Source organism: Betta splendens, chromosome 3 (assembly GCF_900634795.4).
Source record: "Betta splendens chromosome 3, fBetSpl5.4, whole genome shotgun sequence".
In the NCBI taxonomy this organism is placed as follows: domain Eukaryota; kingdom Metazoa; phylum Chordata; class Actinopteri; order Anabantiformes; family Osphronemidae; genus Betta; species Betta splendens.
The window spans coordinates 9666986-9690353 of NC_040883.2; the positions used below are offsets into that span (position 1 = coordinate 9666986).

Genomic DNA, 23368 nt, shown 5'->3' on the forward strand with positions numbered 1-23368 from the left:
TTATCTCTGGACATTTCATTTTAATAGAGATTTTCTTAGATTTCTTTATTCTGTAAACATATTCTGACCCATAAATAGAAGAAATTAAACTGAAAAGTACACGAATGAAGAAAATATATTTTTTCTAACGGTTTCTCACACTTATTATTTTTTAAATGTTTAATTTACCAGAAGTAAACAAATAAACACCCTGATTTCGCTTAATATTATTTTAGTGCAACATGTTTTTAGGAATTTGTTTAACATGTAGGTAAAACTGCAGTCACTGTCTATAGATGACACCATCTAGTGATGAACCAGTTTACAGCACCCACAGCCATGAAGTGAAGTAAAAATCCAATTAAAAGAAGAGTTAGTGCAGATCTTACATGAAGTTAGTGCAGATCTTACATGAAGTGAAGATTTTTTTTTCATTCTAGGCAAGCGGTGATGTCACTGCTTGCTTTTAGGTTTCAGGAAACGCTGAGATTTCCGTTTCACCATACGGCGCTGTTGGTCAGATGCCTGGGCCTCTGATATCGCTCCCTGCAGCTTCTGAGCAGTGTTTGGGTCCGTGAGTCTAATGGTGCGCAAGGAATCATCACCTCGCATCGGTAACTTTAACACCTGCTGCTCCTGAAAACAAGAAAAACCATCAGAGCTTAAATACAGGTGTGAGCAGTAAGCAGCTTTGCATCGGATCGGTTCAACATGTCATGTCAACATTAGTGCGATGTCACAGACAACAGCAGAGATTTAACATCTTCAGGGTAAAACATTAATCTCAAACAAGCTCATAATTCATTCAATTTATAGCACTGTATAATGTTAGCTCTGCAATGGCTGCTAGAACCGCATTATTCATCATGAATGGAGAAAAATAAAATAGGTTGGTTTCCAGTGTGTAGCCACTGAGTAAGGTCATAGTGTTGTTGAGCCTAGTTTAGTGACTAATTAAAACAATGTCTCCAGCCAATGATCAGATCCATCAGCTCTAAATTTGCTGGTAATCTCTGTCGTACTTAGACACTTCTTCAGCATAGCTCATATGGAGTTAAGTTCAATAGTTAACTCCTCGAAGTCTTTGACTTGTCTCTTAGACCCAATCCCAACTAGATTACCGTAATTTTCGGACTATACTTTGAATCCTGCGTGTTAAACAAAAGTGTGGCTAATTTGTGGATTTTTACAATCATTATGCCGCTGAACACAGACAAGATTTTGCACTATGCAGATCTGGCTGAATCTTGCATGTAGTCATTGGTATGCGGTAGAAATCGCCACCTTAAAGAAGTGACGAGAAGGCTGTTACATCACAGCACGGACGACTTTATAGCAGCAGTTCCTTCCGCTACAAGGAAAAATGAAGCAGTGGAAAGAAATACTGAGAAAGTGTTTGAGGAAGTAACTGTGAGGCTTTTAAGTCTGACACTGAAGGCGACGACTTTAGTGGTTTTAATGCAAAGAAGGCAAAGGAAATTACTTTCGTGGTACTCTTCTGTATTTTTTTTTACCAGCAGTATTACAGGCACTATTTACCACATTTAATAAAAAGTTACAAAAATATTTGTGTATCATTATCTGTTTAAATATTCTACATTGCAACGTGGACACACCTCTAAAGGTGCAGCCTATTTTTTAAGACAACTTTTTTTCATCGAGAGCGCTTTGTAGCCAAGAAATTATAATACTCAAAGAAGATCAAACCTAACCAATTCCTGCCAAAAGGTTAAACAGGCTTTTAAGGTAACTGTGTTTAAACCTTTATTAAAAACCTACTAGACCCTGGAACTGCAGGTTGAAATCTACCAAACTGCTGCTGATTTCTAAAATCTTTGAAATAAAAACAGTTGTTATTTTCAAAGGCCCCCCCATCAGCAGGTCCCCCCAGGCTGGACCATTGTAAGAAATCCCGTGGGATGGAGTGTGATGGGCCTGATCTCAACAGGGGATCTAAAGAGGCTAATAAAATCCATATGATTCAGAATCTATGTTGTTTTAGGTGTAGTTTAATACCTTGCAGTAGATTTTCAGATCAGATCCTGACACAGTCGGAGGACGAAGGAAGTTATCATAGAGACACTCCCACTCCTTGTTAAAGTGACCCACAAAGTCAATCTCCTTCACACACATGACTCTCCTACAGAAACACAAACAAGACAGTGTGTTAACATGATTACAGGAGTTTTCTGAGGGATCTGAGGCTCTGTACCTGTTTGTGATGAGGATAGTTGTTTTTCTGTGTCCAGGATACTGACAGTGATCTCTGAACACTTCACCTTCAAGCTGTTTGATCTGTGAGCGCTGGAAACATAAGCACACCCTGTGATGTTCATTTTATTCTGGGACGGCGTCATGTTTGCTCAAAACTGAATGCTAAAATCAAAACCATCTCATCAGTGCACATTCAATCATTAAGCTGATCATCCGTATTGAGACGAGTACTAATGTCCTATATGGAGTTCAACACTGGCCTGCTTCACATGACACATTTCTCATTTTCTTCCTATGGTGCCACCCTCCATCATGTTGAGCTGCCACGTTGACTTTGCAGATTTAAGAAATGAAAGTGTGAGATAAGTAAATAGTTTTATTAAAGACACACACACTGAATGCAAGGTTAACCCAAACAGAACTAGAGGTCAGAGGTCACACTGGCAGAAACACACAATATTAGCCTCAACTAAAGAAAGACTATTTAGAGAAGATCAGAAAGTACAAAGATTTTCCAACAGCTACAGAAAAGAACCCATTTATTATTTGTTTGACAACATGACTGATATATTGAGGACAAATAAACCAACTATCAACAAATATATTATTTAAAAATATCTATAAATAGAAGTAAAATAAATCTATGAAATGTTCCTCTAGAAAAGGTAAGTGACAGAACTGAGTTTAAAATATTTGAGGTATGAGATGATTTGTTTTGGCATGCATAGAAACTCATGATCGCAGTGCAATATTTCATACAGTATATATCATAGATTATCATATAAATATACTGATAATCAGATGGGAAACTGACATATTAAAAACTATTAGTGTCAGATGGAACAATTCAACTACTGTATAGTTTAATATGTTCATATATTAAAAGCAGTTCCTGAATAAAAAGCTGATCCAAAGTCCTGTTTATTCTTCCTCCGGCTGCATGAAATACAATCAAGAGAAGAAAAGAGGCATTAACACACTGTCACAGTGTCACACACTACTTTATTCGCCCACACTGCACAACAGCACAGACAGAAACGTGTGACAACAGGGTGTTTCAATGGTAATATATGGCTCATTATTGATACTATATGGATCAGTGACTGTAATATGTGGATCAGTTATTAATGGTAATGCAGTGTAGTGTAGTTTTTCTCTCTCTCTCTCTCTCTGGTTGGTTATTGAACGCAGAGTTGACAGCTGTTCTACCTGAGCAAACATTTGACTAACACTGGGACTTTCCTTGGAGGAAGTGAGTGATGTCACAGATTTAGACTTGTCAAACCTGAAAAAGGTCGAAACCCTCTGACTCCGTCTGGTCGTAGGGCCGGATGATCCCGTCCTCCTTGATGAGACGCACCGGACGAAGTTTTCCCACCTCATCTGTGGCCTCCGCCGCCCTGCAGCCAAACACACAGAAGACGCTGTTAGCAGCCTGTAGCTTTAATTGTTCTGGTTCTGCATGTATCGTGTATCCCCCTAGCTTTATGGGGAGGAGCCCTTTCTTTGTACTAAAACATGACAAAATAACGTGGACATGCCAACAATTGAACCCAACTCATGTAAAGACGCTCCTGTTGTGTTCAGGTTTGGTAAAACCGTGTCTGCACATTCAGGATCAACACTGTAGCACATTCAGGTTGATGCACACGATGCTGGTAAAGATTCATTCAGGTAGATATCTCACCTGTCAGGGCCTCTACAGTGACAGCATGAAACAGTAATGTTACACAGGTTATCATGAAGAAACAGATGACGGATGGTTCCTCTGGGCATGGGAAGAAGGAGCAGGGTGGAAGCTTTGGGACAGAAGCAGGATGTCGCTGACGACACATTTACCAGTTTATGTTGAAATGCCTGAGTTTAATTTGACTGATCAGTGTGATGCAGGTCATATCAGAAACAACTGCACTTCGTATTGTATTGTGTTACCATGGCTTCAGTACTAAAGTAGAGATTTTACTATAAATTACTTACTTAAAACAGCACTAATAAACTTCTACAAATTGATGCCTGTTTACATATATTTCAGTGTGGTACATGTGGTAACAGTTCTAATGGAAGTCTTGTTTTAGGGTCTGTACCTAAACATGAATTTTCTTTTAGATTTTTTTAACATTGTGCCTCTACTCAACGTCAACCAATCAACCAACACCTCCGACACTGAACCACTGTGCTCTGACATGCAGCTACCCAGAAAAAAGATGCAATGGAAAGGACCAGGGCGGCGTGTTGGATAAACTCTAAATACATCAGTTTGTTTGTTTGTATTTGTGAAGCAGTGTTTATGGAGTAAACTCTGCTCCAGGACAGGTGACTCCTCAGGCCCGTGGCCTTCACACTCATGGTGCCGCAAGGAGGGGCAGGTAGCGGTGTTAGACCATGAGGATGAAACACTTTAGGATATATTAGACGTTTCATTTTAACATGATGCAGGGACTTACCGTCAGTCTGCTGTGCAATAACGCAAACAGGAGCTGCTAAAGCTTGTTTTAAGTAAGCTTAATAACGTCATATAAGCAGTGGTTACAGGAGGTCATGAATGTAAAATACTCACAAAACAAACAAAATGCAAGGCACAAAACTCCAAGCAACAGCAACACGAAACGAGAAAAGAAAACAGAGAATGACAATTAGTGAGCAAAGGAGACACACTACACAAGAAGTTATTCTTTGAAACAAACTGAGTCAAAAAAGCCACAAAGTAAGAAAATAAAAGACATCTGGGAGGTTTGGATTAAATGTCCACTGTACCTCTGGATGCCCTGAAAGGTGCTGCTGGCCATGTCCACGATGCCTCCTGTCGGCCGAGCGACCACCCCAACCAATCCTTTACCGATGCCTTTGAAAAAGCCTGCTGCCCCCTCCTTCTTCGCCCCTGCACAGATTGAGGAGCATAGTGAGCCTTAGACCTGGTTTTTCAGGTAACCACTTGAAAATGGGATGAACAGCCTGTTAGGAGACACTCACCCTCCACAGGTTTAGTGATGATGCCTGTAACTCCACCAACAACACCCTGCAGACACACAAGCTGTTATTGAGCTGCACACTGGCTGATATTAACCTGTAAACCCAGCATCTGTCTCTGCACCTGCAGCAGGCCTTTTCCTCCTTTGGCTAGACTCTCTCCAAAGTCTTTGGGCGGCCGGTTCATCTCCTCTCGTCGTTTCTGTTGGTATTCTTTGTCCATTGTGATGGCTGCCAGACCTTTACCCACTGATCCGGTGATCCTGGAGACCATACCTGCAGCACCACCTGCAGGACAACAAAGGAAGGAGCTACTGTAGTCAGCTGATAATGTTGAGCACATGTCCAATCCATCAGGTTGTCCCCTGACAACAGTCCACTATGCCTGAACAATTCCTAGACTATAATGTCCCTGTATAACTATAATATACAACCACATATAAAGAGTGCCCAATTTTCTTCAGAGAGAATTATTAAAACAAAGTCGTTTGTTGTTTGATTTGACTAGATCAGGGCAACAGTAACAGAGCATGACTGAGAGCTTTTTGGTAAAAGTAATTTTTCTCTTTCACTTCAAACACCAGGAGAGAGAGATGAAGAAAGACACAATATTGTTTTTACCAACAGTGTGGCCCAACAGGCTACGGACTCCGATCACAAAACCTTCAGCAAACTCCTCCGGACCCTGAACAGCTCCCTGAGAAGCACATGCACTAGTTAGGAGACAAATGCTTTCTCTTCTCGCTACATAGCGAAGATGAAAAAAAAAGTCTAAAAGTCTTAAAAAAGTCCAGAGAGAAAGATGTAAATAAACAAATTACTTACTTACTAGTTAGGATCAATTTCCATTTGAGGTTAAATAAAGCATGTGTGTTACCTGGAAAGGTTCATAGAAGAAGGCTTCCACTCCTTCAGACAGACCTCGGATGAGTCCAAAGGGGTTCCCCAAGACATCGAGACCCAGGACCAGGACGTACATCTGCTTCAGGAACTACATTCACAAAACACAACCACCTTCTTACGAAATGTGTAAAAAAAAGTTAATTCCATTAAGATGAAAACCAGGGATTTCCCACAGCATTTTTCATTGATAGAGAATGATTCACTGTAAATCCATCCCACTAAACACGAGCAGAACAGAGCAGCGTTTAAAATCCAATGCAGGTGCATAGTTCATGATCCAACCAAAGAGAAGTCAGAACACCTGCAGACGAGGCTGTAACCTCACCTGTTCAGTGTAATGCTGGACCACTGCCCACATCAGTTTCTCCCTTCGGTAAAACTGGTACTTCACCTCGAAGAAGGCCAATCTGACCGAAAGAAACCAAACATCACTAACTGACCAGACCAGGGTCCAGAATAAAACCACTTGTCTTTTTTCTTTTTGTCGCTGTTTTGATGAATATACAAAATTCTGATTGTGTCTCTCTTTTACTGAATTAGACTCTGATCTAACAACAATCAGAGCATATTTCTCACTTGAAAACGAGGTCGTCAACATCAGTCAAAGTGGCTCCAATGCTTTTGAGCAGCAGGTTGAGAGACTGAACAGCTGCTGTTTCTTCAGATGAGTCGTCCCCGCTGGAGCCCAAAGACAAACTGAGATGGAGCTGATGTAGAAAATGAGAGTCATGTTAATGGCCTGATCCTTGACATATGGAGAACAAAATATGGAAACTGATCTTTATATAAACAAGCCTACAGAAACATGTTGAAGGCTCAAAAGTCAGTAAGTGTTGATCAATAAAGCTGAAGCCTAAAAACTGTGAGGTTGCGTAAAGGGCATCTGGTGTAAAACAAACAAATTAGTGAAACTGATAAATAAAGAAAATGATAAAACATAAATTAAGAAGAGGCCCAGATAAAAAGGAAGGTGAAATGGTGCAGCTGCAGGGGTGGAAGACATGACGAAAACTGCCAGAAGTTGTTTGATAAAAGTAGGTTTGCAGGATGGAGCTGAGGCCAGCTGTGTTCCCTATACTGTAACTAGTAGAAGCATGAGATGAAGAAGAAGAATCTACTGTGAAGAGGTCCAAAGGAAAAGGGAAAAGGCCTTAGCATCAACCCTGGAAGATGAGAAACTGCTGCTGTACAGATAACCTTAAAATGTAAACATTGTTTTTAAGTTAACAGTGATTAACACACGCATAGAACAACGGGGCCCACAGTGTCTTTACCTTGATGGGCGATATGTGGAAATGTTCGAAGAAGCTGAGTCCAGACGTGTCGGTGAGTGACACCTCCATAAGCTCAGCCTGCAGCAGCTGCAGGTCCCTCTCTATCAGATGACACTGGAAAACAAACACCTGGCATCACCCTGTGTGTCTCAGGTGGTAAATGACGACCTGCTGCCTCATCATACCTTCTGTCTGCCAGTCTTGGGCTCAGCGGGAGGCGTGAAAAGAGATGTGATGGCTCCCAAGAAGCCTTGATCGATCTTCACTGCCATCTCCTGAACCAGAGCCATGAAGTACCTGGGTACACATTGAACACATTCACTAACATTATGAAATCCATCTCACAGACCACAGAAGCAACTTGAATGATTCAAAATGAATAAGACAAATGTTCTACAGTCAATTTATTTTTATTTATAAAGCTTAAAAAAACATCTCCAGAGCCTTCAAATACTGACACATACAGAATTTAACACAACAAATCCCCCCAAAAACTTCCTGGAACAGACTCACGATGGATGGTCACCTGCTTTGACCGGTTCAGGTAAGGTGAATATAAATATGTCAATCATTAATCAATCAATCATGAGCCAGAATCACATGTAACCACATAGTTCATGATGAAGCTCAGCGAATTCTCTACATTTGTAGGTTGTTATGTCATAAAATCCAGCAACACTGCTTGAAAATCCTCCAAACATCTTTGGGAAAAATGAGGAAGAATTTAACATTAAGGTGAAGCGGCTGTTACTTACTTGAACTGCATGATGTTGCTGTGCTGATTGAACCTGGTGATAACAGACACATCGATGAAGGGCTTTGGTTCTGTTGAAGCAAAGCTCAGAGTTAAAGGCAGCAAATACTCTTCCTACAATTTATCGCTTTCTTTAACAGATAAACCCAGCAGATGCAGCTACCAGAGGATTTACCTGAGTCCAGAGCGATGGACTTTGGAGGAGGAACTGGATGGAAGACGATAGGAAAGATTGCACCTGGCAGCTGATTGTCCACCTGCACAGAGAGCGGATCAGTTGCACGCATGCAATTCTAGACGTGTGTGTGTGTGTGTGTGTGTGTGTGTGTGTGTGTGTGTGTGTGTGTGTGTGTGTGTGTGTGTGTGTGTGTGTGTGTGTGTTTACCTGCAGCCAGTGGAGCTGGGCTCTCAAACTGCGCTGGTGTAATGACTGTTTGAACTCCACTTGGATCCCAGACAGGAAGTTCCTCCTCACCTGGCAGGAAAAGGGCTGGCGCATCATCATGGTGGCGCCACTGAGGTTCACCTAGCAACCAATGACATCACACATTGTGATTAGACAAAGGCCGACCCCTGATACTTGTTCATGTGTAGGGGTGGGTCTGCTGGACATCTTGACCCCTGACCTCTATGTTGGTCTCCAGTTTGACCCAGCCTCCTGGACTTTTCCCGCTCAGCTGACTCTGGTAGGTTTTCTCCAACAGATTAATGTTTTTCTGACTGAATGGCTTCCATCGATTCTTTGGCCTCATCTCCCAAACTACACCTGAGCTGGAGAACACAGACACACCTGAGCTGTCTAGAGCGTCTTCGTTGTTTACATACTGTACATTTCCTTTGTCCGATGTGTACCTGGTGATGCCCACATAAGCGATCTCTTGCCGGCTGTTGTTGTTGATCAGTGAAAGTCCGAGGTTCTGCAGCGACACCTTCACTTCCTGTTGGAACTGCTCAAGCTCCTCTGCCTGCCGAGCTTTTGTCACCACACCCACGTCCTCAGTAAACAGCAGCACCCGCTGACGCCCATCCAGGAAGCAAACCCAGTGCACCTCTGACAGGTTGTCGAAAGAGAACTGTCCAACCTCGTCCTGAAGGAAAACAGACAATAGGGGTTTTTTTGGAAGGGTGAACTACTAATTACAATATCAATACTAATGACGGCTATGTTTAAGCTCCTGGACCTTCAGCAGGTCCAACTCTCCTGAATGTCCATTGCAGCTCCAGCTAAACATTCTGGCACCTGTTGGGTCATCCCATACAAAGCGGCGAGCCTCGCAGGGTTTCAGCTTGTGAACCACTGCAGAGTCTCTGAGGAAGAGACACACACCATGTTACCTCTTTGCTCACAAAACCCTGTACACCTAAATTAATGATTACTACACTCACGTCAAAGGTCTGGACACAACTTCTATTTGCGTACCTCTGCCAGTAGTTGATGTTGGCCCAGGGTGTATGGTTCAGGAGCAAGGCTGGAGCTGCGCCTTCATAGTAGTCACTGAAGCTTATGATGGTGGAGTGATCGGACATGTTGACTTCCACTATGATGCCACCGCACTGAAAACACAAAGACGCAAACTTAAAGAGCTCTGAACTTCAACATAAACAGCAGATGTTTCTGTCCAGCAGGCTCTGACCATGTCGAGGCTCAGTAAAGTGCCGTTGTCCTGCTTATTAAAGGAAAAGGACTTGGAGGTGGATTCAGAGCCGACTACACGGACACACATCTTTCCTGAGCTGTTGTCTGGCCACAGAGGGAGGCACTGCAACACAACAACAACACAATACTGTCATAAGAACAAGCAACAAAGGCAACTACTGTACGTCAAACATCAACTAAAAGCTTTCATTTAACAGACTGGAACAGAACTAATAACAGCTTCACATCCTGGCTACGTTCATGAAAAGGCTCTGACTGAAAAAGTCAAAAAAGCTTCAGGAATAAGGCTCAGCAGCTGCCGCCACATTAGAGCTGGGTGGCATTTTTAAAGGAACTAACCTCAGTGGAGGGGATGTAATTCCACTTGGTGGAGACCTGGTTGATCACTTCTCCCACCTCAAGCTCATAAGAAGACTTGTTGACCAGCGTGTAGAAAGGGCTCAGGGTAACGATCCTCGTCAGGTTGAAGCTGCTCATCTGGATGCTCACACCCACCTGGATAAAATGAAACTGCAAGGTTTACACAGCGGCTGCAGCTGATGATCGACGCATTGTACTGTCAAGATTACAGTAGGTCAAGTTGTTCTTGTGTTTCAATAAGAATGAGACCACACAACCAAACCCGAATCATTTTCTATTTAACTCAATGTGGAAATGTTGGCCAAACTGAAGAAATGGATGGACAGATGAATGTGTGGCCAGACACAACCAGACACAGGGTGAAGGCAACACCACAAACCTAAACTAAACCAAACTCCCATTAATCTTTAAATCAGTTTTGTAAACATGTTTCACACAGTCAACTAACTGGTAGATTCCATTGACTGAACAAGTTCTTACCTCAAAGAATCCAGGTCTACCCAAACTAAATTACTAAAGCCTTTATTAAAAAAGGGAAGTGATATTTTCAGGTACCAGAAAGTCCATGTGGTTGGCAGGACAACGAACGCAGCCATAACTTCCCACAGTGTCCAGAGAGAAACCTTCGGACCAGGATGAGGTGGAAACACAAAGCTGGAGCTGCAAAAGCCCAGAAGAAACATTCCAGAGGTTAAAGCTTCACAATCCATCCAAAAACTAGAGTGAACATGCTAACAGGACAATGTGTGTTCACAAAATTTTAGTGGAAAACATTATATAAAAATAACACAAAGTCAAAAACAAACAAAGTCTGACGAAAGCTTCTGTTTCGAAATTTATTTTGTTTCTTACTTTGGAAAATACTGATTTGTAGATTCCGGATTAGGTTTAACACCGTCCAAGATCAACTCTCCCTCACTGATGTGAAGTAAGTTGTGACATCAGGCATACAAAACCTAATGAAGCTCAGGCAGCAGCAGCTCCTGTAGTACAGTAGGTCTAGTAGCTGCTGCCTTTAAAGACACCTTTCTATAAGCCCCCTGTTCCAGAGGGTCAAAAGGGAACCAACGGGGGAACCAGGATCTCAGACTCCTCAACCTCATGATACAGTATGGGCCACCAATGCAGTAGTACTAACATGTGGTTCCCCGGGTCTAAACATCTGTGGCGACGCATGTTGGTCAGTGGTCTACCAATCTCCCCGGATTAGTATAAGCACGTCTCTAGGACTAAAAACCACAGACACAACTGTAAAACTCAACGTTCAGGCCTCTGCACCTGCCCAGGACTCTGTCTCACCTTGTTCTTGCTGAACAGGTTTCTCTTCTTAAAGGAGAACAGGATGATGTCTCTGTAGTCGGCCGGATGTTTGACGCTGACTTCCTCCGCCCTGTACTGCAGCACTCGAGACGTCTTGTTGATGATCCAGTATGGACTAAAGAGTGACAGCCACAAGCGGCTCGTCATCCTCGTCACATGGACGCTCACGTCCATCGTCAGGTTGGTGTCCGAGTCGCAGGTAAGGCAAACGGGAAAAAACTCGGGCATTTCCTCTTGGACACGGATGTGCCCGTGCCAGTCTCGGCCCTGATACCTCATCAGCACCAGGGACATGATCTCACCTGTGACGCGAGTATTCAACAGGTCTGATGTGCTGCCTTCATGAAGCTCATAGGAATCCGCTGAATTCTGAGAAGAAAACATATTTAAATGAAAAAAAAACAGATGTTCTATCTTCCACCAGATTCCACCAGAGCTGCTGTACCTCCATCATGTAGCGGACAGTGTAGGGCAGCAGGTTGCGCAGCGTGGCTACAGGGTACAGGTGGATAACATAAGCGGGATCCCAGTCCTCTCCACAGTTGCTGATGAGTCGCAGGTCATCAGGGACAGCCAGTGTGCTGACCATGAGCGGCAGCAGGCTGCTGTCAGTTGCAGGACACTGCAGCACAGAACACACCTCTGAGCTGCAGTGCACCTGCTCTTTCCAGGCCACACAAGTGGAGGATGGGCTGTACTGGCCATCCAGAGAGCCCGCTGGACGTACAAACAGCTGACACCTGAGGACACAGGGAGACACAGTTACAGTCAACCTGCAAGCAGCTGTAAAGGTGCAATCCAGCTGTGGGTTGTTGGTCATGTGGCGCAATCCACTGAAATGAAAGACCACACCAACAAAAACTCATTGTGATGCTACCTGTAGGCTTCTATGGTGACATGAAACTCTGTCTCAGGTTCAGCCTGTCCAATGGTCTGCAGACTCCTGGACGTCGGACAGTACTTCAGGATGGTGAATGGCACTGAGAAGTGGTTCTTTATCTGGAAACACAGTGAAACTGTCCTGCTACAGACTATTCAGCATGTTAAGCTGTCAGAGAAATGGCCAAAGTGTTGAACGTCAGTGCTTCTGACCTGCAGCGGTGAGCGGACAGTAATGACCTTATTGCCATCAGCAGCGTCGATCTGCAGCAGAACAGAAACAGCCTCCTGCTGCATTGGACACCGGATGTTGTAGAGACGACGACCTGGTTTGTCCACAGAGATGTTGAGGACCTCTGTGTATCCAGATGGAGCTGAAACACATACATTTACAAGCTGTAGCTCATCTGTGTAACATACAGGACCAATGAACAAACACAGGGTGCATTCAGACCGATGATCAGGTTGAATAGGCAGCTCTCCTGCCGTTGCAGAGCTGACAGTTTTCCTCGTGACAACGATTGAGACATGGAATACTCCAAGTCCATGCTCTGATCAACTTCAAGCTTGTGTAGCTTGTTTTGTGTCAAGGATCCCACTGGTCTCAGGCTGGAGCTGTGCTGCACATCGAGAAGGACTCCTAGAGAGTTTCTGATGGTGAAAGGAGCCCTCTCCCTCAGAGAGAAGTCAAAAGTGGATTTCGTGCCCTCCGAGAACGCCTGATCAAAGCACAGTATTAAAATGTTAATCCCCCTAATTTCTAGTTAATAACTTAAAATGATAAAAGCTAAACGTCATAATTAAGAGAAAAACACTTGCGTTCTGTGAGCTTATTGATGTAATGATGACTTAGGAAGAGTCTTAAGTTCTACATGTGTTGTATGTTGGTGAAGTCATAGATGGTGATTGTGTCTATTACCTTGGTAAGGTTATAAAAGACATTGAGGCTGCTTTGGGAAACAGTAACATTCAGGGTGTCTTTTGAGTAGATGTTGATGGCTGTGCGAGGTTCAGGAAGTATTATGAAGTCATCTCCATGAACTGGACTCTTGTCTTGGATCGGGTTATTTTTCATCTGCAGGAATAATGGTAAAGTTCCCAAAGCTGGTTTAACGAGGTTATATGTCTCAATGTGTTCATTCAAATTCTACTGGCAGTGGGAACATTTTTTATAGCAAACTCAAATAGGACTATAAATAAAAATACTGTAATGGATGTTCTTGGTGCATGTTCGTTTGGTTAGAGTTACAACTAATTATGACTCAGTCACATCCACAACGTTTACCTCAAACTCCAGAAACCATCTTCGACTACCGCTGTCAACTCGTTCAATCAGAGGCTCCCACACTGCATGGGTCTCATTAAAATAGTTCACCTGTCGGGAACGGATTAGCATCAGCAGCATAAACACCATCAATATATATATATATATATCGATATACGCTGAACAAATTGGGATGGACCATTACTAAAGTAGTTGAGGTTAAACATAAAAATTGTTTCATAGTTCTGACAACACGTCAAGTCAAAGATTCTTCAAACTGCAGAGGGAAATTGGTGCATGAAACAGAATTGAAATAAAAAGTAGAAAACGTAAAGTAAAAAAACATCCATGCTTTTAAATAAATAATTGACTTGTGTATTCCAAGTTGTTGGTGGTCCAGTTGTACTACTGCAAGCGCAGATTTCTGACTTTTAGGACAAACTTTCTGTGAAGTCAGTACATTAATGATCTGACCTAACAAACAATCACGCGTACTCACCTCCAATGTCATGTCAGCTCTCAGCTGCAGCAGAGATGACCAGTTCTTGGCTGATCCATTAAAAGAGGACTCAGCCAGGAGCAGAGGGATTGTTCGATGGCCAAAACCAGATTCCAGAGTCACCTGGACCACCTGAAGGCCAACAACACTTTGTCAACAAGAAACTAACCTGAACAAAGTAACCACCATGAACATCTAAGACATTGCATGCTGTGGTACCTTGACTTTGGCGGAAAAGGTCTCGCCCTCATTACGCATATCCTGCTCTCTGTAGCTCTCTGTCACCTCAGTGGCCTGGTCCACTCCCAGGAACCAGTAGTTACACTCATAGACGTTCGAGGCTGACCACAGGTCACTGACATCACGCTTCAACTCCTGACTCTGGTCTTCAAACTGCTTTGCTGTCATTGCATCGGTTATCGTCATCACTGTGTTGAGGATGAAGGGGGAGATCTGCAGGAAAACAAAAGGCTTACGATGACGTCCCTTGAAGTCAGACTCACACCCTCAGCCTCATATTTACTGCAGGTTACTACTGCAGGTTTAAACTCCATGTCTAAGTTATTTAGCAGTGTGTTTATTTGCAATAGCCGTTGAATTGATCGCTTGGGCAAATTGATAAATGTACCTTGACAATGACTTCCTCCACCATCACAGAGCCACTCATTGGTTGATTGTGGTTGGATTTGGTTTCCAGAGTAACTGAGCATGGTTTTAAGACCTGTGGGACAGAGCAATGAGTTAGCAGTTTGACATGACAGTGAATGTGTGCTCATGCCACCAACAGGTCAGGGGAGTTTCAGTGGCTGTTTATGTCCAGTTGACTGGATCTGCCGATGAATGGAGCCTTAACCTGAATCTTAAACAGTGAATGGGGCTGATACATGGCCCATTCCATTTATGATTCACAGCTTCTCACTAATATAATGCTATTCATTTATTCTCCACCATCACTTTGTACAACCTGCTTAATGTGTTTATCAATGGCTTTGTGACGTAATTACTTTTCTGATTGCACTAAAACTGGCAGGTGTAACAACAGGTTGAACAGTCTGCTGCTTCATCCAGCAGGGGGTGGTGCTGCCGTCCTTTAACACAGGCAAACGCTATAAATGATTTTGAATTTTTTCAAAAATTTAAATTAAAAGGTCTTAAAAACAACATAAAGATTCAATTAAAGATTCAGATTTTAAATTTAACATACAGTAGGAATAAGAAAGCCTTTAATTGTCCCGCAGTGGGGAAATGAGTTTCACAACAGCACAATACAGGTTTGCAAATACAGTATCAGAGCTGAGTTAAGTTGGTACAGCGCAACAGTAGACAAATATTGCATATGAAAAAATTATTTTCAACTTAACCACTGATGCAGTGGGTGAGTTAAAGACCGGGAGGTAATTAACAGTGCTGATCTTATAGTCTGATAGCAGCAGGGAGAAAATAATGTGCAGAATCCGTGGAGGGTGGATCAGTCTGTTCCTAAAGCTGATCTCAAGAGCAGACAGTGAGTCCCCAAGTGCGTGAAAGTCCTGGTCCAGAATGGATTTCAGTTTAGCCAGGATCCATCTCTTACCCATCTCCTGCTCTGTGTCCAGAGTGCAGCCCAGGATAGAGCTGGAATCTTTGCCATTTCAGTTCCCTGTTGGGCCCTCACACTGCAGGTAAGAATGTCAGACACACAGCCGTTGATTCTTACAACCTGTGGCCTGTCTGTGAGATAGTCCAAAATCAACTCCATCAGATGGAGGTCCCCCCTCAAGTTTGTGTTTCAGAAGCACCAGTCGGATGATGTTGAAGGCACTAGAGAAGACAAAATACTTGATCCGCACAGTGCTGTCGGGCTTCTCCAGGTGAACTCAATGTAGGAAGACGATAACGGCATCCTCTACTCCAGTGCCAGGTCAATAGGCAATAGCCCAGGTAGGTTCCCAACGCAGAGCGGAGGTGACCCAAGACCAGTCTCTCAGAGCCACTAGTCTGAAGACGCTGAGGTCCCTGGCATCAGGTGTCTTAGGTATTCGTACCAGGCATAAAGTCTTACAGAGCTGTAGTACCATCCTCGGTCTGAGGCTCAGGTTAAAGACATGCTCCATAACTCAACACAGTTCACCAGTGCAGGGCATTAAGAGTCTGATGCCGTCTGGTCAAGTTGCTTTGCTGGCCTTGATCTTCTTAGGCTCATCTGGGTCCTTGAGAAGGACAAGGGTTGAAGAAATGTCCCATTATCAGGGTGGTGTGAAGTGGAATAGTGTAGCCGGGATGAGTCTGCGGGGCTGATGGTGCCTGGCTTTCTGCAGAGGTGTGCAGGGCTGTGGGGGGTGGTCTAGTGATGTAAGGCATCAAAAGACTTGGAGGCAGCTGCTGAAGGATGTAAGTGGGTGCTTGGTCGAACCTATTGAAATGCAAGTTCTGATTGCTGACCCAACTCAGGTCCTCCTCAGACTGTGAGTGTGGTGATTTGTAGCCAGAAATAGTCCTCAGGCTCTTGCTGCTGCAACTGCTTTTACATCTTCCTTCTGTAGTTGGCCCTTCTATACTTTAGACGGAGTACAAATTCTGAAGAACACATTGATGTTGCAGATTGAATCGAGACAACTTGTCTCTTGCTGCTGTAAAAAATATGTTCATTCAAGACCACATATGTTCTTTTGGATATGTGCAGAATGATGATGAAATTTAAAACCAAATAAAATAAAATACGAGTAGTAGTTCCACATACCAACAAGTCGATGATTATCAACACATTTATGATTTAATGCTGTGATTGCTACTGCTGAAAAAGTTAGTGTTTTACCCTGGAGTTTGCACTTACAGTGGTGACAGCCTTTTCTCCTTCGTCTTGGATCAAGGGGCGAGCAAGAATCTTCAGGTCTCTCAGGTTGGCACTCATCTTCTGGGCAGCACCTTCCTCAGCCTGCCAGGTGAAGTCACACTGAAAGGAGGCCACTAGGGCAGGGGCATCCGCCTTCATTAGGCTGGCCACAAACACCACCTCTGGGTCCACCACCACCACCCGAACACGAGTTCTCACCACAGGGGCTGAAAAGTACAGAGAGAAACCCATGTAATGCATGTACTGTAATACAGCTGCCTGTTTGAAACCAGTTGATCCCACCAGGTGTGGCAAGTCACAACCCACTAGTTCCTCGCTGCTACTCCTTGTGTGTAAAGGTTAGATGCAATAAAAACAAGGGGATCAATAAAGTCTGATTTATCTTACTTATCTTACTAATCCCAGCCAGACTTTCCAATCTGAAAAAGTCTTCTGGTTTATAGGTAAAACATGCTCAAGAAAAAAAAAAGACACAAATCATTTGGTATAAACACGAGTTCGAGGACTGAGAATCCTCACAGCCACACTCTGAGTGCATCTGTATCCCATCCCCTTGATTTACCAGTGGTTGTGTCCATCTGTGGTTCAGTGATCTGTCTCAACTGTAGTTTATCTCTTGGTACTGATGTGGTTATTGGAGATGGACTCTGAGGCAGAGATTGCAGGAAGAAATCTGCAACAGCCATTAGAAACTCAACGCTGGCACACAGGTAGAGGTTGGGCAGCACCGCCACCACCTCCCGTCCTTCAGTGTTCTGCCGGTATATCACTTCAATCATTGCCTTTGAGATATCTTCGTTTCTGCGCCCAATCATTCTGCAACCATGAGAAAAATTATAAATATACCAAGCATTCACCGGATACACCCCAAATGATTTACAGTACATTCAGGTCTGCAGTAGTGGGATTTCACTCTGTGTAAGGAACTAGGGAAATACCAATGGTTGCAGGAATTACATGATTAAAGCTTTACTGCAAAGTGAACAAAGGAAAAGTGAGGGAAGCATTGATAAAGCATGAACCCAATCCTGGGTACAAATCCAGTACCACTGGGCAGTAGAAGCATCAGTTCTTCCCAGGCTAACTTACAGTTACAGTAAGCTAACTTTCAGCTAGGATAAAGTTAAATGGCCCATAAGAACCCAGGGATGATGTGACTGATACCGTGACGTCACTCTCTGCATTGCAGTCCTCTGGTCGTCCAATGTGCAGTTGGTTAGGATGGTCTTCACCTCTATGTTGCCGCTGGTCAGGATCCTGCCTGAGGTCTTTAGCATGTGAAGAACAAATTCACCTAATTGGCAGCCAGATGTCTGTGGGAACCAGAAACAGCCATCAGACACAAGGAAACTAAATTAGGCAGACCTGATCTGATTCAGAACCAGTCAACACACTGTCCAAGCTTTTGTGTCATCATTCTTCATGTGGCTGACCTCTGTTGCATCATCATTCTTTAAAACCAGACCAAGAGACTCAATGTTGAAGTTAAACGTCACAGTCTCCACATCTTCCTCTTCCTCATTGTTAATAGTTGGCTTCTCAACATCACCTAAACACAAATAACATAAATCAAAAATCAAATGTAAACAAATTATACAATAAATTCCGTCTGCTCCAAAGGTTTGGAACTGTATGATAACACAACTTCATCTTTTTTTCCAAGTTTATTTTCATTGTTTTGTATTGGCAAATTTTTACTGGCTTACAAACTATAAGATCTAACTCAAAGCTGTTGAGGCTTTGAGCGTTAAGAATCTTCAGTGTTTTGTTTTTCAAGGACGCATTAGTATGTGATTGACTTGTTGACCACATCAAATGGACAGAGCCGACAGAGCAGATTCTCATTTCTGCTCTAAATAGATGGATAGTTTCGCCAAAAAAGAATGTAAAAACGTTTCACTTATTCTTATGCGTAAACCACGCAGGAGTTGCTGCACTCAAAAAAAGCCAAAACAATCGCCACCTAAAACTTGAGTTGAAGTTGAGATGTAAAGCTTGTTCTGTCTAAGACTACAACTGTCTAAGACTACAGCTGCTTATTTGAGTCATAAACTGCCATAACTTGCTCAATCTATCCGCTACATGTCTTCCAGTGGTTGTAGTGGTGCAACAGTTTGATTGATGAGATTTTATATGACACCAGGACTGAAAAAGTTTAGCGACGTGTCCTGCTCTGCATTGCAGCATCAACCCCAAGGTTATTCAACCACTTTTAACACACTATATTGCCAAAAGTATTTGCTTACCAATGCAAATAACAGGAATCAGGTACACAAAGAACGGTCCATACAGACATGTATTACAGAGTCTCGCATGGAATCTTGACCTCAATATCTTTGGAATGAATTAAAGAGGGGGCTGAGAGTCAGGCATTCTTGTTCAAAATCATTGTGTGACCTCACAAATGCGCCTCTGTAAGAATGGTTAAAAATGACCATAAACACACTTCTAAACCTTGTGAACAGCCTTCCCAGAAGAGTTGAAGCTGTTATACCTGCAAAGGGTGGACTGATGTCATATGGAACCCTATAGATTACTTAAGTTCATATGCGAGTCAGGGCAGGTGAGTGAATACTGTACTTTTGGCAATATAGTGTAACTGAATACAAGTAGCCATGCCCTCCATTCTGTCACAGAGACACACAGAAACACATAAGATTTTGGGCTGCCTTTTGACAAACCTGGGACTGTTTTTTTCCACAGTGAAACAGTGTGAGTCACAACTCCAATGTGCTCCCTTACGCCACTTCAGAAAGCAGTTTCACTCGCTCTGTGGCCGAGCAGCTTTATTTACATGCATTGAATACAGGCGGGTGCGCCCTTTATTCTGTCACAGAGACACACAGAAACACATAAGATTCTGTGTTGGCCAAGGCAGGCAACTGTGCCTGTCTGATCCTGATACAACCGTCAGTACAGTAAGAAATCTTGGTACTGTCTGTTTGCATGTCTCCATGAGAGGCAGTTTGGATGACCACAGCACAGCCTGTGACAGAGAAGACGGGTTTTGTTGAAGTGGCTCAGCGTGAACACCCCCTTGTCGTGGGGGTAGCAGCCCCGTTTATGGAACAATAGAAGCCGTTCACAGGATGTTAGCTGAAGTGTGCCAGTCCCTTGACTTTTGAAGAAAGTATTAAGTCACTTAACCTCTCTGTGGGTTGGGTAGTGTTAAGAACCTGTTACGCCAGTGAGATGCTTTCATGTTGCCAAAATACCGTGCAGTATGTGCTTCTCCCTCACATCCATTCTTTTCTGTTTACTGGTGTGTCACAAGGTTGGGCCTCAGAGCTGTTTCCAGCTTGACTGAACCAAACTGCCCAGGCTCTATTCACTGCCTCTGTTTGTCTTTGTTGCTTGTTCTCACTTTCATCTCTATCCCCTTAACCTATCCAGTGGAGGTAGAAGGCATCCACCCTAAACACTAGAGACTCAAAATGATTCTTTCATTTAACTGAAAATATTCAAATACAGTTGTTCAATTATACGAAGATGATGTCTTATCTAATGTTAATGTTATGCATGCTCGTGCATATATAGGAAACTAGGTGTGAACATGGGAGTATCAAACCTTTCGGAGGGCCTCCACTTGCTGGGAGCCTTAGGACAGCCTCCTCTTTCAGGCTTGTGTGGTCCAGACTTACAGCTTCCCCCAGGTTATTCTTCAGGATCTTTAGCAGCACCTTCAGGTCTTCCTGACTTAGTTCCACCTGAAAGTGCAGATACAAGGTGATGTGGTGTCAGTCACAGTCTGATTAACCTAATTAAATTAGTACCAAGACTAAAAAGGAAAAAAAATTAGGTTTAGGTATCAGAAACAAGAGCCCTGACCAACAAGCAAGGCAGATGCTCTGGCCACTCCTGGTTTACGCACCTACTTTATGTGACCAACTCAATATTTTACATTTTAAAATGTGTTTTACTCATACACCTGGCTCAAAGCAATGTTCTTCACTGACTATACTATTGTATAAACATCTCAGTGTATACAGTCACCACCCCACAGTAATATGTTGTGACCATTCAGGTGTCTGCCAGGACCTAGTGTCCCCCAGAAGGGACCCAGGACGGGGCCTTTTAAAAAGTAAGCATTACATATATAGTAGCCAAGAGTAGCAACAGAAGGGATTTCAGTGTTAACTAATGACACTACAACAGAACAAACACCATCTCTGGGAAAAACATTAACAAATTAAGCATATTTTCTATTTGCAGGAATCATTGAGTTGAGCATGAGAAGATCATCTCTGGATTTTATGATTATCCCAAATGTTCTGTTTAGTGAAAACCAGACTTGCTCTGATTTCTGCAGATTACCTTAATTTTGTGCCACTTTTCATTTATATAAAACTAACCATTCATTCTGGGTTGTAGAGTTGAACCAACATTAAACAGTAACAAACTTGGCCTCCTACCTTCATAGGTTTCAGATCTCCATCAATCTCAACAGCAGCCATCCCCTTGTACCAGGAAGCTGCCAGGTTCCTCTTGATGTTCAAGTGCAGGTTAACCGGTTCCAAGAGCTCGGTGCTGGGTTGGTCTAATGCTGGATCCAAGGAGATCCTAGAGAATAAAAGAATGATGGATCTAATTAAAAATCACATCCTGTTTGGATCAGATCTCTGATCAGGCTGTGTTTGACCCACCTGGAGAGTTTGAGCTGGGTTAACTGGATCTCCATGTTGTCGATAACAGCCGGCAGAGGACACTTATCAACAGGCAGCAGAGAGAAGCTGTTTCCTACTGTTATCAGCCCGAGGTCAATCACTAGAGCATCTTGGGAGGTGGAGGACTCTGGCATGATGATGAGTGGAGCCTTCAGATTGACATCCATGGACAAACGAAAGCTTTTTTGGGCAAAATCTCGAACGCTGGAAGCTGCTTTCTCTGCAGCCTGAGTGGTGGCAGCAGTCAAAGCTTCTTTAGCCGTCTGGAAGTTATTGGTGAAATTCTAAATGACAAAACATGAATAATGTGAGAACCTTTTTATATACTACAGGTTGATAGTATGAACAATTCAACTACACTTTACTTGTCAAATCTTGATCATAGATATTTCAACAAAATGGTAAAGATGACAACACTAAAATAATTTTTTGCTGCCCCATCCAAAGAGAGAATAATGAAAAAGAAGGTTAGTTGCCCAATGTCTCCGGTTGCTACAGTATGTAAGTACTGTGACCTTTGTCATAAGATCATTGTCAGTCATCACAAAAAGCTGGCAGTGTGGAAACCTACCTCTCCCCTGACTCTGACCCAACCACCATGGCAGCAACACAAGCAGCACAGCAACGTGAGGTGGTGTCAGACTCACCAGCAGAGAGATGACAAACTTGTGCAGGTAAACCACTTGGATACAGCCCACGTTCAGCTTCACCCTGCCATCGGTTTTAGATGTGTCGATGTAACCAGTGCCATCTGTGGCATTGGGAGTCAGACTCATAGTGAAGCTGAATACCTCATCACCAACAATGGATACAGCCTACAGAATGATAAGGTCAAAGGTCACAAAAATCAAAATGTTCCCAATAGTCCAAAGACTAGAGCAGTGTGACATAGTCTAGAACATCTTAGTTTAATACATTCGCAAAAATCGGGAACATAAAGTTCTCTCTCACATAGTGAAAATCTGATCACAGTGAGGGGATTTCAAGCAACCACTTTAGTGAGAAGATAGTTTAGGTAGGTGTAAGGGGGTCTAGAGTCCAACTCCTATTTTCACAGGTAATTTTATTTAGAATATGTTACAGTCAACAAGTAATTGAGCTTTTCTATGTCATCAGGCCCAAAAGCACAAAGATGTTAAGCATCACACAAAACGCTGGGACCTCAGAGGTTGGTTGGATTAAAAAAGAGCTGATCAGAATTAAGACAACACAAAACCGACTGACCTTCTTGTGGATGCTTTTGGGATCCGTGTTGAGAATAATGAAATCCTGTAGACGGGCTGAGATGTGAGTCTGTGGTCCCTGCGTCACCAATGAGCCATGAATACCTGCAGGTCCCATCAAACGTGTTAAAGAGGCCAATGAAGCACAGAAACACACTCAACTGGGATCTGTACCTTGGATTTTAATGTCAGCCATGTTACAGCTCTGATCGCATACCAGGACGTTGAAGGCTCCCAACATCATCATCATTTTCATGTCAATGACCTCACTGTCTGCAGGTGACACCAGGGCAGCTGCCAGGAAACAACATCATATAAACGACAGGGGCCAGTGGTAACCAAGCATTTCGCTTATTCAACTTCCTAAGCTTTTGAAAATCAATGGTAAACATCAATGCATAATATTTTGCTGTTGAATGTTGTGTTGAATGACATTTGATTAACCCAGAACAATGGTAGATGAATGGGTATGTCGCTGGTTCCATCCCACCGAATGTGTGTCCTTGAGTAAGACACTGTTTTGTTGTATTATCACTGCTTGTGGGCTACTAAGCCAGGGGGATGTGTCAAATATAGAG

General features: G+C 43.1%; 1 protein-coding gene across 4 annotated transcripts in view; it reads right to left on the reverse strand.

Annotated features, from left to right (window-relative positions):
* The window catches only part of vps13c (vacuolar protein sorting 13 homolog C), a 40271-nt gene continuing 16903 nt past the window's right edge, over positions 1–23368 (reverse strand). For 2 of the 4 annotated variants that reach the window (XM_029144052.3, XM_055507355.1), the window contains 43 exons: positions 22965–23084; positions 22792–22895; positions 22215–22382; positions 21547–21851; positions 21316–21463; positions 20472–20610; positions 18298–18452; positions 18068–18216; positions 17466–17719; positions 16883–17109; positions 14699–14791; positions 14290–14523; positions 14071–14202; positions 13593–13682; positions 13227–13382; positions 12762–13026; positions 12521–12681; positions 12306–12427; positions 11874–12168; positions 11408–11797; positions 10664–10768; positions 10088–10243; positions 9726–9851; positions 9512–9645; positions 9273–9399; positions 8944–9179; positions 8718–8862; positions 8477–8617; positions 8267–8348; positions 8093–8162; positions 7523–7634; positions 7338–7451; positions 6640–6770; positions 6389–6470; positions 6038–6151; positions 5782–5857; positions 5285–5448; positions 5164–5209; positions 4948–5071; positions 3479–3593; positions 2192–2283; positions 1996–2119; positions 1–615 (listed from right to left, as the gene is read on the reverse strand). In XM_029144052.3, the coding sequence (XP_028999885.1) occupies positions 433–615; positions 1996–2119; positions 2192–2283; positions 3479–3593; positions 4948–5071; positions 5164–5209; positions 5285–5448; positions 5782–5857; positions 6038–6151; positions 6389–6470; positions 6640–6770; positions 7338–7451; positions 7523–7634; positions 8093–8162; positions 8267–8348; positions 8477–8617; positions 8718–8862; positions 8944–9179; positions 9273–9399; positions 9512–9645; positions 9726–9851; positions 10088–10243; positions 10664–10768; positions 11408–11797; positions 11874–12168; positions 12306–12427; positions 12521–12681; positions 12762–13026; positions 13227–13382; positions 13593–13682; positions 14071–14202; positions 14290–14523; positions 14699–14791; positions 16883–17109; positions 17466–17719; positions 18068–18216; positions 18298–18452; positions 20472–20610; positions 21316–21463; positions 21547–21851; positions 22215–22382; positions 22792–22895; positions 22965–23084 (6506 nt within the window). In that variant the 3' untranslated portion in view covers positions 1–432. Of the gene's footprint in view, positions 616–1995; positions 2120–2191; positions 2284–2551; positions 3130–3478; positions 3594–4947; positions 5072–5163; positions 5210–5284; positions 5449–5781; positions 5858–6037; positions 6152–6388; positions 6471–6639; positions 6771–7337; positions 7452–7522; positions 7635–8092; positions 8163–8266; positions 8349–8476; positions 8618–8717; positions 8863–8943; positions 9180–9272; positions 9400–9511; positions 9646–9725; positions 9852–10087; positions 10244–10663; positions 10769–11407; positions 11798–11873; positions 12169–12305; positions 12428–12520; positions 12682–12761; positions 13027–13226; positions 13383–13592; positions 13683–14070; positions 14203–14289; positions 14524–14698; positions 14792–16882; positions 17110–17465; positions 17720–18067; positions 18217–18297; positions 18453–20471; positions 20611–21315; positions 21464–21546; positions 21852–22214; positions 22383–22791; positions 22896–22964; positions 23085–23368 lie in introns of those variants that run through there. The other 2 variants (XM_055507356.1, XM_055507357.1) reach the window with 2 other exon arrangements.